This window comes from Heloderma suspectum, chromosome 4, assembly GCF_057233095.1.
Source record: "Heloderma suspectum isolate Gila_16-S chromosome 4, 16-S_ref, whole genome shotgun sequence".
Taxonomy (NCBI): Eukaryota; Metazoa; Chordata; class Lepidosauria; order Squamata; family Helodermatidae; genus Heloderma; species Heloderma suspectum.
This window is the reverse complement of record NC_139461.1, coordinates 288578862-288595067: the sequence shown is the minus strand read 5'-3', so window position 1 is coordinate 288595067 and position 16206 is coordinate 288578862. Positions and strand designations below refer to the sequence as shown.

Here is a 16206-nt window from a genome sequence, read left to right as displayed (position 1 = left end):
ATGCATGTGCAGCCTGCCAATTCACACACGACGGGTCCTGAGCTATGTTTTGAATTTTTGATAGCCTATTGTAGGATAATAATTTTTCTAGTATATCTAACAAAAAGAACAAACATACCATAAGCTTTTAAATCAGTGGAAGATAGGTACTTGAATAGTAAATTAATACAGTGAAAAGGTGAAATCTTTGATATATAATAGTGGGGAGGGGGAAGGCTGGGCACTAATATGAGAAGTGGGATGTTATAAACATGTCTCCATTTTTGTCTGTGAATGTTGGATGGTATTCCTTGGAGGGTCGTTGGCAGCATAAGCATGTGAACCAATCCATACAATGTCTGTATAGGGCTTCTCTGCTTGTGTGGTACTATAGTCTGATGATGCAGTTTGTTAAAGTGAGCTAAGGTTGTGCCTTAGGGCATGGGTTTGGACTACATGAACTTCAGGCCCCTTTTAGCTCTCTGATTGCAGAGCTATAATCCGATACACAAATTACCTAGGGGTAAATCCCATTGAACTCAGTGGGACTTACTTCCAAGTAAACATGCATAGGATTAGATGGTAACTTGGTTTTCTCCTTGTCCCTGCTCACCATTTGTTGCTTAGTCTTACAGTTGCATCTATTTTACAGTAATAAATCCCTATAACCAGGTCTCCAGAGAATTAAGCAGTCTGCATGCCCGCAGTACCTTCCTTCACTGATTAACTGTGTGAAAGTCCTCTGGCCATCTGAAGTATAATGACTTTTCAACTAATCTCTTACAGGCTCAGGTGTGACATTAATGATTGACAGGGCTGTTGCCATTTGTGTATCCAACTAGAGTGGGGCACTGCAAATCAGAAAAAGAGCTCACCAGCTCAGGGTGTATAAGGAGAAGGCATCTTGCTGTGAGCAAGCATCTCTGTCTCCGCTTGAGTTCCAGTTGCACAGGAACCTTGGAAGAATGAACTGTAGCACAGTGGTAGAGAACATGCTTTGCATGAAGACAGTCCCAGGTCAATTCCCGCTGGCTCCAGTGAAGAGGGTCAGATTGCAGGTGATTTGAAAGACCTCTGTCTGTTTTGCTGGAGAATTGCTAGGGTAAACAATATTGGACTAGAATGGACAAATAGTCTGACCTAAAGTTGGGCCAAATATCCTCTCTCCTGCCAGCCAGCCACTTTTGCAAGATCATTTCTCCCCTGAAAAAGTGCATAGAGGATTGTCAGGGACAGATGAATACTAAGAAGCGGGAGGGCAGGAGGGCTTACCTTTAAAAATGAGGTGGTCAAAGTTTTTTTTTTTTTCTTTCTTTCGAAAGAAAGACAGACCTGCAGCCACTTGTATTTAAAAGTAAGACCACCTGCTCCCAAAACAAATTCTAAGGCTTTTCCCACCCCCAAAGATTCATCCAGCATTCAGGGGCTTCAACCCCCCCTTTTTTTTTACAAAAATTGGTGAGCCACGTACTTTGGCCCAGCCTTCCCTAACCTCGTGCCCTCCAGATATTTTGGAGCTCCCATCAATCCCAGCCAGCATGGCCAATGGTCAGGGATGCTTGGAGTTATCTGTAACAGGATGGCTGATGAGGATGGAGAGATTTAACAGTGACCTGCATCAGGTTTCCTGGAGTAGGGGAGTCTTAACCTTGCTCTCCCCCCAGCATTCCTGATGCAGATGACTAATAACCTCGTGGAAATGCAGTCTGAACCACCACCACCCCACCCACCCCATCCCCTGGTCTTAGTGAGTAGGGAGGGGAGATTTGAATATTCCCATCACTGCATGCTTAGATGTTTGTGTGCACATGTGTATGCATACGTGTGTGTCTCCTGCCCCACATTGCATGTAGTCCTCAGAGCCAAAAATGTTGCTCACCTGTGTTTTAAAGGAACAGGGACCAGTTCTGAGCAATGTTCAGGCAACCCTTAATTTAAAAGCTGCTGGTGCATTAACAGACTGGAAGAAGATGTCTAGAAAAGGAAGAATTAATGGCGTTTCTACCGCAGTAGCAAAGAGCTTTGTGGTTGGCAATGCATTTTTATTATAAAATAGGTCACTTCCATTTAATGTTTCTGTCAAAGCAAATATTGTTATAACAAGTGCAATAGAATTTTAAAGAGTTCTGACAAGAAAAGCAAAATGGAACTGAAGATGAGGTCATGTGTTGAGAACCTTTGTAAAGATGCCGGCAGTCTTTGTCTCACTCTCTCAGGTGATAAGACATAGAAATTATATCCAGAGCACAAAAAAGGAGTTGTTCGCTTTTTCCCCCTAGTAGTTTTTAGATTTGTGCCACTTGTAGCATGCTTAAGTTTAGGCCGGGGGTGGTAAATCTCCAGGGGCCAATTCACCCCTCCTAGAACCCACCAGGGGCTGCACCTCTGCCTCCAAGCCACCCAGCCAAATTCATCACTGAAATTCAGCACCATGGTGGCAGGGGCAGGAAATAAATCTGCAGTTTGCCACTGAGGTTTGGTGACAAGGCCACAAAAAAAGCCCCCAGTTAGCTTTGTTTGGAAGCTAAATAAGCCCTTTTGCCATTGCTACTGCACTGCTGCAAATTCGGCAGCAACAGTGGGGACTCCACAGAAAGGCAGAGTGTGTGGGGGCAGGGGCTTGGTTTAAGCAGTAAAATGATCATGATTCAGAATGATAATGTACAATGGTGAAAGTGAGTGAGGATAGAGTATAAGATTTACTGATGGTTTAGTGGTGGTTAAAGAGAGTACTTGCCTATGAGCATTAAACGTTTCAAAACATGTGCTCAGAATGTTATCAGTGGAGGTGGGAGAAGTGCTTCATTTTTAAAGAGAGGTGTGAAGGTGCAGATGTGCATGAGATTCCTACCGTCTAGCCTAGAAAGAAGCTCAGATCCTTGATGTCAGTGTTTGTGGGACAGAGAGCAGTTGCTCACTGGTGAGGGAAAGACATATGTGGGATGTATGTCATACTAAATGTGAGCAAATGCTAAGGCCGGCTATTAAATTACAGCTCCAGTCCTCAAGGCATTGTGTTGGGTTGTAAAAATTGAGTTGTTTTGCAAATCAGGCATTTGTAGGTTACATGTTCACATAAAATGTAGTTGATACACCTGTAAGTGAAATAAATCTTTTTTTTAAATCATGCACAATTTAATCCAATGAGAAAACTACATCACATCTTCAAAGTAAAAGACTTACCTACTGTTTACCGCCTATTAACACTGAACTTGTATGTTCTCATGGATTTTTCATCCTGGTTACACAGAGTACCTGGAACATGGAAACCCAGGAAAGGTACTTTAAGTGTACCCTCTGCTGTCTCAAGCAATTTGTGTGAATGCTGGTTGCTTAGTCCAGGTGTATATAGGGAAGTAATTCATGTTTTAGCATTTAATGTGAAGCAGACACCAAGCATTGTAACATTTGACCTTATAGGAGGGTCAAAGGTTACATTTGTTTCTCAAAAATGGTTTTGCAAATCTTTTTCAGAGCTGATAGATACACACCTTAGCTGGATACAAAACATTATATGAAACAGAATGACTGTTTTTTGATCCAAGCAATCAAAGTCCAAGGTAATTGACATTTTCCTGACTTTTGTCTAGCTGCAGCTTTTCTTAAGCTTTCTTGATTAATTTGGGTTTCTTCTGTAAATGTCATTTTGGTTTTTGCTCGGTTGAAAGGCTGATTGCAGAAATCTCTAATATTTGGTGGGTAGGGAAAATGCAGTTGGGGGGGGGGATATGCGGGTCGCATGCGCTGTTTAAAATCCCTGAAATTTACCAGTAGTAGCTGCCCCTTCTTTTAATCATCAGGATCTGGAGTTTGTGTGGTATGTCATAAACATTTTCAAAAAATGAATGTATTTCCCACACCCACTCCACCTCCAGAATCATTTTGCTATTTATTGGGCCTCTGCACTGAGTTCTTTAATGCATGGGTGAAACTCATTTTGTCTCCAAAAGTCCAATTCATTTCTGTGCTTAGGCAGGGGTTCTTATCTGCGATCTAGCAGCATAGTGCAGAGAGGAGAATGTAGACTATAAAGCAGATAACTTTTTCTTTTGCCATGAACTAGGGGCTTGATCCAGCTGCTGCTACAGTAGTCCATCTACCCCCCACCCCACCCCATTGTACAACAAATAGATAAGCCTTAGTTAGTCATGATTACTCCCATTTTACACAGACCTAACTTATGGCTCTGCAGCAGGGCCCTTGTATGCTACTCTGGTAACAACCCAGAAATGTGGGGCCATGCCAGTATTGCAAGGAGCTATGCTGTTACTTTAGGCAGGGCAAAATGTGCCTGAGGCGACAAAGTGTGAGGAGGTAGATGGTGCTCAAATCATAAGGGCGAAGGTAGGAAGGCCCTTAATAAAATCCACAAGCTGTACTCCTAACTCACCCCCAATTTTAGCCAAATTATGCCTCCTATAGCCTTCTGAAAACAACAGCTACGAGGGATTTTATAAAAGGTAAGAGAAGGCCCCCTGCAATTTAAGCACTGGTGGTATAATGAGGAAGGGTTAGCTCCTCTAACCTGCACACCCCTTTTGATATAAGAATGATATCACCCCACCCCTGCTTTATACATGAGCAGGACAGACACATGACTAAACTGTGTAGCTGCCACCATCATGTCTGGTATGACTCGCAGGGCCAAAACAGACATTACTTGAAATGGGTGTGTAGCAGCTACATCTATTTTTTCCCCATTTTTTATACTAGAGTAGGTGCAGGGGTCTGTGAACTGGATTGGGAACTTAACACATATTAAAGTAATGTCTGTTTTGGCCTGCAATTCTCTGGTTTACAAGGAAACTATGGTTTGCATTAACCCTGGTTTGCTTCAGTGTGCATGAAATATGAAACCATAATTAACACCCGCAGGGGAAGGGGGAAATTCCTCCGGGGCGGGGAGGAGGTAAGCAGAGAGAGTACTCATTCCCAAAGTTGGCTCTGAGTTTGCAAACAATTTTCAAGCCATCTTTTAAGTGTCTAATTTTACCAAATTTGGTACAGGGAGGAGGTGCAAGCCAGCATGACTTGTATAGTGGCATGCAGTGCCTTTCAATGAATATCAATTGCTGCGAGGGGGGCGGGGGGATACTGCCTTCAAGCCCTGCTTCTTGGCTTCCCAGAGGCATCTGGTTGGTCTTGTGGGAAACAGGACTGTGAACTAAATGGCCTCTTTGTCTGATCCAGCAGGTCTCTTCTTAATGTTCAGTCTCAACCCTGATGATTAACTGGGAAGGGGAAAAATTAATCTGCCAATTACAGCTATGCAGCACTGTCTAGATCAGCCTTCCCCAACCTGGCATTGTCCAGACGTATTGGACTACAACTCCCGTGGCTGGGGGATTATGGCAGTTGTAGTCCAACTCATCTGGAGGATGCTAGGTTGGGGAACGCTGGTCTAGACTGAATTTACACAATCAAATTGGTTGATTGTGATTCATAATTCACAGATTATGAATCAATCTGTGAAGCATATGTTGAAGAGGTTGCAGGACAACTTCAGAACATGCTCAGTAATCGCAACTCAAGCCACATTTACTTTTCCATTGGAATGGTTCTGAAAATGGCTGGAGCTTACCAAACGTAGATTAGGTCTCTAGTTTGTTTTGCACATGCCAAAGCAATTGCACCAGTGTATAAAGGCATGGTGAATGCTGAAAGGGATTAACTGATGCCATGTGCACATCATACTGGTTGGGTTGTGTGCATATGCTTATATTCAAGGATACAGGCTGTTCTTGGGTGCACACCCTCTTTCAAAATATGTTGCCCACTGCAGTGTAACCTTATGTACACAGCACTCCCCTGTATCTAAACCTCTGATTATCTTAATCTTTTGGATGTCTTCCCAGCCATTTGGCTAAATGAGGGCACATTTTTATTAGATATTTACAAGAATCAAAGCGCAGTATTCAGGCCTCAGGAATTTTTGGACTCTTCACCACCATCCCCACCCCCTTTCCCCTCCACTGCAAAGACAGAATGAGTCATAAGAAGCTCTAGATATCTGCTGTGCAATCATCAAAAATACATAAAAATATGAACAGATTGGAAAAAGTGAATATGGAACAGTTGTTTACTCTTTCATATGATACCAAGGGTGGGGGGGGGGGGGAGACAAGACAAGACAAGAACGTGCAGCAGGTTTAAAAACAATATGCTTCCCCCTCCCACACACACACAAACAATGGTTATTTGACTTGCAGGATGCATTCAAAATTAGTTCGAAAAGGGATTAGATGAAGATAGGGCTATTGATGATTCATTCAAGGTGTGTATGTAGCATGCACTGCACAGCACACTACAATAGAGCAGACAGCGGAAGGAAACATTACATATAAAACTTGTTAGCCAATTAAAGAATGTGTAGTTAATTAGACATCTGCCTTTTTTGCCAGTTTAATTAAATCTGCATGTTACCAAAACCCCAACAGAGATGCTGTATTTGAAATAATGAAAGAAATATAAGATAACTTAGAGTATAATAAACAAAAAACTTTTTGTTTAGACACAACTAGACGCTATATTAATATTTGCTTTTGCTTTTCCTATAAAAAGAAATTTAAAAATCAACATGTACTTAATTTGCTGCTCCATCAAGTAAAATTTGTTGCTAATTAAAATTGGCCCCTACCTGTTAATCAGCCAAACATGAGTTGAATAATCTACCAAAACTGATTTAAGCTTTCAGCCTGAGTTGCATTGTATTATTGTAAAAAATAATGGGGGGGATCCATATGGCATAGATCAACCCATTGCCAACACTGACTTCTGAATGTATGCTGGCACCATGATTCTAATTACACAGCAATCGCATCAGGATTTAATATCGGTTCAGAGCTCAGTAACACACCAGTGTGCAGCCTATTCGTCTGTCACACCCTGGCACGCCATTGCAGTTCAGCCGCCTGTGAAATGCATTCAGGCACACAGATTTAGATAAGTATGCTGCCAGTCATATTCTGAAATTTAGGATATGCTTAAACCTTGAAGCCTGGCTGTGTAGGTCTCAGGTCTTGGTCAGCTCTGGGGAAATTAGCCTAGAGAAGTTACAAAACTATTGCTTTACAGTGGTTGTCTACAGCTTTAAGCATTTGCATCTAATCAACCACGCTCTCCAAAGCCCCTTGTCAAAGTTGCAGCACAAGTCCATGTTGCCACTTTAATGGTCCAATCAGCTTCCACATGTCCAATCAGCACTGGGGATGAGTTGTTTGGGGCTGTGACCAGCAATGGATGACCACTGGAGATATTAGCTCAATCCTGCACATTACAGTTAATACATGTGTTGTTTCTTGGTTAACTGAGAGCATTGCTGTTGCAAATAGAAGTGCTAAAATAATCACAAGAAGACATATGCTGGATCTGCCACAGTGCGCAGAACTGGATTGTCTGACTATCCAGGCATCTGTTGGTCCAACAGACTCCCTCAATGTTCTGTGACATGTCGTAACACAGATTAAGGCATCTTCGGGCTGCAATCCCAAGCATGCTTTCTAGGAAGTAGTGAATCCCACTGAATTTGGACTTACTTCCAAGTAAACTGAGGATTGTGCTGGAAAACACTGGTGCTTTGTAGACAACTTCACAGTATTGTCAGGATGCACAGTATAGGGTCATTCATATTTGCAAGGGAGAGAAGATGTTGCCATCCTTTTAGTGTATTCACTGTCAACAACTGTGCTCCTGTGAGCTTGTGGTCATCCTGCAAAAATAAGTTTCCCCATTCACTTCAGACGAGGGGCAGCTCTCCACTGAAATCAGTGGGACAATCCTTGTGGACAGGGAGCTCCGTACAGTCATCGGACTTCTGCACTCAAAAGGAATTTTTGAAATGGTGTGTGCGTATGCACACAACTGCACACAATTATAGTTCATGGGATGCAATGTTCCCTTATGAAAAAAAGTCATTATACAGAGAAAGCTACCATGTGAGCTAGGCTAGAACCCTTTTCCCTGACATCTAGATTTCTATCTGTGAGGGTATTTTTTTTTTATGGAGCAGCATTCAGTTATATAAATTTCCATCTCCAATCTGGAGTGGTACAGCCCAGAAGTTTACCACCTCAATGAGGCCTTACTTTTGCATACCTATGTGCAGAATTACGTCTTGTGGATACAGCCCAAAAGAAATTAAGTGGAACTGCAACTCAATGAAATGAACAGAACTTGATTTCGATTAATTTCTCTAGAAATAGGGATCACTACACTAGCCTTGTATTTAACAATTTGCCTGGTCGCCATAGGCGACTCAGAATTTTATACAGGTGAGTGCATGGAATTCCATGGTGGAGGAGGGATGGATCTTCCACCCCTTCCTCCATGACCTGCAGAGAAACCAAGCAGGCTCATAAAAGAGGGTCAAAGCATTCTTTTTAAATGTTTCCATGGTGGCCACAGAAGGAGGGGGGCGCTTCTTCCTCTGACGCCAGCATGAAAATGCATGGAACTAGCCTCTTAGCAGGCTAGTAAACATTTTTAGACAGTAACTTTTGTGGGTTTATTTATAAGGCTGCACTACTCTGAATTGTGCTTTTTTTTTTATTCCCAGAAGCACTTGCCTCAGTAAACTTGATGAAGTGAATGTAGTTTTGTTTTTAATCCAGTAGGGGTTTTCTTCACTCAGATTTAAAATGTTAATCCCACGCAGCCATTTCCTCCCCCACTCCCAACACACATACACTTTTTTCTTTTCTTTTTTGGCTTGTCACAGTGCATTCTAACAGGAAAAATGTCACATTTCCAAACAGGTTGATTTTATTAAATAAAAGGAAATGTCCCTACAATGCAGGGTTTTTCCCCCCTTCTTTATATACTTAAGTATGTGAACAAATGTGTTGATAAATAAACCAGCCTGCAGCTTCATCCTACTTGTTTACTGAAAGGAAATGACCCTCCACTCCCTCATTAGGGTTGGTGCCCACCTCTTTTTACCTAACTGCTATTTTTAGCGCTCAAGAGACTGAAAAATTTCCATTGAAGATCTGCTCTTCTCATTTCCTGGGTAGAGAAAACAGGAAGCCTTTTAAAAAAGTTTCAGCCTTCAGTTTTGTCATGAAACTAGATCAATTTCACCTCCCACTGGCTGCTCCCTTACACTGCAGTGTTCCAGGAAGCCAGCAGACTTGGTAGCAAATGTGCTTTCTTGAGGCAGCTGTCTTTTTAAAGACACAAGAAAGCAGTTCCTCAAACACACACATATAAAGAGATACAGCCTGATATGTTGGATTGTAATCCGAATGGGATGCGGTACATTAATCATGTTTGCAGCACAGTCCTGCGACACGTTTACTGAGAAGTCCCACAGAATTCAATGGGAGCAAGTGTGGATAAGACCACAGCTTTTAACACATCTATTCACACATATTTATGGGGCAGGGGTGGGCAAGTTTTGTCCCTCCAGATGTTTTGGCCTACAACTCCCATCATCCCTCACCATTAGTTATACTGACTAGGCCTGATGGGAGTCGTAAGCCAAAACATCTGGAGGGCCATGAGTTGCCTACCACTGTTACAAGGGAAAGGTTCACGGTACTTTGGAGGACATGGATCTTTGTACTGAAATTTTGCCTTTTACCCCAGTCATGGAATGTACTACCAGGGTCTGTAGTTCACTGGTTTTCAACCTTTTAATTTTTGGTCAAGGAACCTCTGTAACATGTCATCATACTGGACACCCCACACAGTATCACACACATTTTTTTTTAATCAACAACAGAAAATAAAAAACTGGTAATAAGTAAATTATTTAACAATTACAAAACTGGAAAGCTCAATGTATGCACTAATTAATAATAATAACTTGAAATATAATTCAATAGCATTGAACAATCAGAAATGTAAGAACTCTAATCAATGTCAGTTTCAGAGTTCATGAACGTTTCAGTGCGAAACCTGGTGAATTGCCTGAGGTGGGAAGCCCTAAACATTTGGAGAAACCCTAGGATAGAGGTCCCTGCCCCCTTAAAAAGGATTGTTTTAAGAAAAACCTTGGAAAATGTTAAGGCAGTCTTCTTTCACTTTCTAGCCTCTAGTCTTGTTCTTTCTCTCCCCTCTACCCTTTTGCCTTGCTATTTCCCCCTCCCTCCTAGCTTCCAGCCTCACTATTTCTTTCCCCACTCCCCGGATCTGTAGTGTACTTTTGACTAGCCAGGCCCCCATGGCAGCCATTGTGTGACTTGCCACATCCACTGTGGTAGTGCCCGCAGTGGTTTCTCAAATGTGCCCATCAGTCCAAAAAGGTTGGGGACCCCTGCCCCAGGGAATGTTCACAAAATCAAAGCGTTTCACAGAACCTTGATTGAAACATGCTGCTTCATGCTGCCATCCTTCCCAAACCTGGCACCCTCCAGATGTGTTGGACTGCAACGCCCATAATTCTGTTATGGCCATGCAGCTGGGAATTATGGAAGCTGCAGTCCAACACATCTGGAGGGCGCCAGATTTGGGAAGACTGCTTTAGACAGAAGCATGAAAATGCCCTCAAGACCTGCTTATACATTGGCTACATTCAGACGTAACGCTAAGCCAGCATTGTTGAGAATTCTGGCTTATTGTTCACAAGCAGCATGCTTGCGCACACCACCGAATCACCCCCGCTTGACTCCTCCTACCAGCAGGAGCAGCTAACTAACCAGAAACAAACAAAGAAGAAAAAGCTTCCTGTTACAACTGAACCCCTAACAAAACAGACTCTGAAGCCAGGGTTTGAAGCTATTTTCCCATTCTTCCTCTGTTCCCTGATCAATGAACATCAAGTGTTTGGAGGTTTGGGCACCTGGATAAAGGGCCACACACAGGGGAAGGTGATTTAACTATTTCTCATTGAAAATCCCTATCCCCAAGTTGCTGTTTGCTTCTAATTTTCTTCATTTTCTAAATGAAAGCATTACTTTTTAATTAGTTGTGTTCTTGTGCTGATATTTTTTTGTTATGCTCAATGGTTTGGACTTTTATGTGTATTGTGATTGCTGTGAGCTTACTGGAAAATGTGCATAAACACCAGTAATTGTGGACATTCACATGAAGGCCCAGAGAATGTGCACTAGTTGACACCACCGGAAGGGAATATTGCATATCGCCCACTAACTTTGAGAAATCACCAATGAATGCGAGATAATGTGAAGTGATCAGAAGGTTGTTTTTCTACACTGCACGGGTAGTATGCGTAGTCCCCCCAAGTGTGGAATACATAATTGAGCAGCTAATTCTCACACTAATTGATTGACAGTAGCCACTTGTGTATATTCTCTATCACTTGGAGACTTTGCATACAGGCCGGGCAATGTGGAAAAATCCTGTTTGTGTTGGAAATATAATAATAGTCCATGGGGTTCTTCCTACTTCAATTCTGTTGCTTCCTTCTGAAGTTTGAAAGGAAACTGCTAGTACCAAATTTGTCAATGGAATTTTGAAAATGCTGGCTGTGATGGATTTTTTTATTCATAACAAAATTGTGAAGGTTTCTGGTATTTTATACTGTAAGCCTCTTTTCATGTCAGGGAGAGGCATGCAGTCATTGGTAGGACTGCATTTATTCTGCAGCAGTTAGGAAAAGTTCAGGTTTGGGTAATGGCCTCAGAATTCAGCATCCTGACAATCCACCAAGTGGTGTTGTATTTTTTTGAAGAAGTTCTTAAGGCTGCATAGATAGGCTTGCCAGTCTGCGGGCAATAGGGTGGCCATGTAATTTACAAAGTCAGCCCTCTGTCTGAAGGTCACCTGGTCACAGTCTTCCCCACTGTGGTGAGATATATTGTATCCCTATTTATTGCTAAATATGCATCTATACATATAAATTAGTACATGCAAATTTTATGCAAACATATACCCTCTTTTGTCCTCTTTTTTGGTGATGTGTAAGTGGCAACCCTAGTGGGCTATGTTTGGTGGAATCTCTGAAGGGAACCTGGCAGGATTTTCAGTGGTCAGTGGAGAGGGATGGATGAGTGCTGTGTATAGTATATACAGGCACAGATTTCACCTGTTCCTGGCTCAGAGTTTAGGTTAAAGTTGGCGATATGCTGCATTATATATGTGATTAACAGCTCCCAGGTGTGAGTTGTCTGAAAAGAATGGCTACAGAGAGCTTCGGCTATTGGGCGGTATAGAAATAAATACATACATACATACATACAAAAAATACTGCTGGTGGATCAAGGCAAGCTAGTCAGCATTCCATTCATAGTCAGCATCCCATTCATAGTCAGCATCCCATTCATACCCAGCTTCCATGGACATCTCAGTCTTGGGAATTGATGTTTTTCAGTTAATGTTCATGTCATGTTTTGTGATGCAACATTGCATCAGTTTGAGGGCAATCCTTGATCACATTGATGTGAGATATTTTGAACCCCTTCCACAAATTAACATGAGTCACAATGCATTGGAAGGTTCTCCTGTGCACAGGCCATTGAAATTAATGGGAGCTGCACAGTGATGCAGACAGATTGCACTTTATGGGTCAGATCCGCCTGCCTGTGATTCTGCCAGCCTTCATGGCACCTAGAATGTCTTTTGAAGCAGCTGCCTCTGTGCAGAAGTGCATCTACTGTATCCTGTCCTGTCCCACCATATCCTCTGTGGTTTGGTGCCAACTATAGGTAGTGAAAATGACAGTGCAGATGTTAACACTAACCACAGTTGGTCCAAAACCTGAAAGAGAAAGAGAATGCCCATGAGTAGTACATGCTTGCAAGGCACATCTTAACTAACAGCACACTGCCTAACACAGAGGTGGGCAAGTTGTGTCCCTCCAGATGTTTTGGCTGACAACTCCCTCCATCCCTCACCACTGGCTATGCTGGCTGGGAGTTGTGGGCCAAAACATCTGGAGGGCCACAACTTGCCCACCTTTGCCCGATCACCTAAAATAAGGCTAGGTAATCAAACAGCATTACACCTGCATTGAGCTTTTATTTATATAAGATGCTGAAAAGATGCATTATTACATCACATTACCTGTTGTATCCCTCCTTTCTTCCAAGGAGCTCAGGAAAAAATGCACATGGTTCTCTTCCCTCTCCCTATACACACACATATGCACGCACACGTGCACACATTTTATGCTCACAACAATCCTGTGAGTTACGTTATGCTGAAAGACATTGACTGACCCAGGGCCACCCAGTGAGCTTCATGGCTGTACTTCATGGCCTAGATTTGAACCCAGAACTTTGTAGTCTTAGTCCAGCCCTCTAACCACTACACCACACTGGCTGTCTGAATTGCCCTTAACAGCAAACCACACTGAAGACATCATTTTGGGCTCCCTTTAATCCCCTGCTTTTCCTTCCTCCCTTTAATCTCCTTCCTCTTTTCCTTCACAGTTAACGAAATTATCAGGAAAGAGTTTTCTGGACTCCCTGCCAGAAGTCAGACATAGAAGAAGAGATTTGCGAGACAACTTTTACTGAATGCTTCCGTACCTGACCTCTTAGATTCTTCTCCTGCCCTGTCAGCCTCCTGCTTCCTTAACTGATCATCTCAAGGCACCGGTTCAACACCAGGAACAATGCACTGGCATCAAACTGACAGCTTTGACTAAGCAACTCGGCACCTCTCACTGTAAACATCAAAAAGAACACTCTTCCTTTTGTCCAAAGATCATGTTGTTCTCATGTAGTAATGCTTGTGCCTCACACAACTTATTAATATGGCTACACACACACACACACACACACACTGGAAAGAGCTATTCAACAGAAGAAGAAGAAGAAAACAAGAAGGCATCAATCCAGAAACCTATGCTGAAGTAAAGTAGGATTATATGTGTGCTGTGAACGCTGGATGAATTACAAAGTAGCCAATTTAACAGAAAATCATGACTTAGGTTTCTAGAACGATCAGATCCCCACCACCATCAAATTACTAAGATAATGGACAAGCAGACAAGATAATGCACAAGCAGACAAGATAATGCACAAACATTAAGCCAGAAAAAATTATAAGGGAACCAATCTGTGCATGCAGCATGGCTTTTGTTCTTATCCAAACAGAGGAGTCTGGAGTTTTGAAAGCAACTTGTCATGTAGCACAGGAGGGCTGCTGTAATGGAAAAAGGAAGAAAGCTACACTGTGTGGGCACAATTGATTGTGAACCTGTAAAGCAGCTTTCTGGATTGTGGCTTTATCATACTGTTGCTCTGATCTCAGAATGCACTGAAGCCACATATTGACTGATTCGGATTAGAAGAAAATTCAAGGCACAATACAGCCAAAAAAGAATGTTGAAGGCCCATTGATTTCATTAGAAGAGATTTGAGTCTCTGCTTAAGCTTCATTTAAAATCAGTGGGACTTGGCAGGAGTGTGCCTTCAATTTCCTATTAATGTCTCGCATGCAGTACCCAAAAGGAATAAACAGATGTCTTTTAAGTTCCATCCCAGCCTTACAAAGGACAGAAATGTTGTTTGTTATAATTATCTCAACTTGAAATGGGACCTGCAGCCATATTTTAACAGACGGACTTCTGTAGATCCATCATATCTCAAGTCACAGTAAAAATCTCAAGAGCAGGTATCCCTAAAAGATGCCACAATTTTATTCATAGGAAATGTGAGTTGCAAAGTAACTTAAATGGTTAAACCATAGATGGTTTCCTGCTTTGGTCCTTATTACAGCAGCTAGCAACATGCCCAGAAATCTCAGGGATCCTTCTTAATTAGGTTGTAACAGTGGTGGATTTTTTTTTTTTCTATGAAGGATGTTTAAATTTCCTAGCAAGGATTATCGACATGTACTCAGCTTGCAGGTTGGCTTCTCTAATACTTCTGTTGCAAAGAGAAACCACAGCGTGTTTGGTGTCCTTTGTACCATATCTGTGGTAGTTTAGCCAACCTCCTTTCTCAGCCACTTGGTCTAGTGCAGAATTGGAAAGTGAGGGTCACTGTACACATCTTTTTAGACTGCATATGGGAGATTGGATGTTTGAATGTTTCTCCACAATATTTCCCTGCCTATGGAAAAGGAGCATGTTGAGAGGACGGTGCTGCAATAGCCTTCTATCTGATATACTAGTTTTCCACAGGTTATTTTTTATGGAGGAGCATTCAAACATGCAGTCTCCTATCAAACATGCAGTCTCCTATCTGCAGTCTGAACTGGCACAGTCCCAAGAATTCTGTACCACATAATTTAACAGCATGTGTAGATTGACTCAAACACTCTCCGACAAATGAACTTCTTAAAGAGTTAGTAAACCTATTGTTAAATTCCTGATTAGGGGTTGGATCCAGATTTACGCTGGATCAACTGTGCTGGGGGAAGTGGATTTCCCTGTCCCCTCCTTCCCATGGCAGCCCCTCAAGCCCCCTGAAAATACTACACATAGAGTCAGGAGACCCTGCTGAATGGGGTGCGCTGTGGTGTGCGGGGATCCCCAATAACCAGGCAGAGAAACTTTCTGCAAGCAGAGCCCTTCCTCTTGTGGAAGGCCGATCCTAGACCCAACCCTAACAATTTGATTCTCCCCACAATTCATGCTGAACAAAAAAGAAGGAAGTACCATGTCATATTCTCTGGCCATTCCAAACAATAGGCAGGAGTCATTGTCACTACAGCACAGAGCTATAACAACTTCTCGTTGTTTCAGCTCTACTAATAATGGATTTGTAGTAGTCTTGGCACCTTTCTCTTCATACTGTTGGCCTTATCCCTCCCCCAGCGTGCCAGTATCTATATGGGCACAGAAAGTGGGACCAGTTCATCTGCATGGATGCACTTATGCAATACTGCCAAAGATAGCTAGATTCCAGGAGTTATGCTGGCATAGCACCCTACTAGATGATTAAGTCATAAATTACCAGACCCATACAAATTTAGACGAGAGTTAGACTTCCCACCAAAGGCTTTACATTTCAGTGTGTCTCTGTTTTAAGAGTGAGACCACACAGAAACAGCTATAACATTAATTTTTCTTGTCAGACCTAGGAGCAATACTGAAATTAAAATGCAACTTGTTTAGCAAGACACCAAAAGTAGCAGGGGAAACACTTATAAAGAGTCTGTCTCTTCAAAAAAAAGAAAAAAGAAGGCAAATGAGAAACAAAAGCCCCTGCCCCCAAAAGCCAAGTATGTTTTCACCAGTTTAAATAGCCACACTGTCCATCATTACATCAGCCAAGTATAATTTCTGATAAATATACATGGTTAGAATATATGATGCTGGTGAGTATGAATCACAGTTAAAACTTAATGTGGGTAATATCAGAAGTCTGTAGTTGT

General features: G+C 42.2%; 1 protein-coding gene across 2 annotated transcripts in view; it reads left to right on the top strand.

Moving 5' to 3' along the window:
* Positions 1-15996, top strand: part of NFATC2 (nuclear factor of activated T cells 2) — a 165273-nt gene extending 149277 nt beyond the window's left edge. Inside the window, exons 10-11 of one of the 2 annotated variants that reach the window (XM_084854162.1) lie at positions 3454-3539; positions 13311-15996. In XM_084854162.1, the coding sequence (XP_084710288.1) occupies positions 3454-3497 (44 nt within the window). In that variant the 3' untranslated portion in view covers positions 3498-3539; positions 13311-15996. The remainder of the gene's footprint in view (positions 1-3453; positions 3540-13310) is intronic. The other variant, XM_084854161.1, reaches the window with a different exon arrangement.
* Positions 15997-16206: the final 210 nt, after the last annotated feature.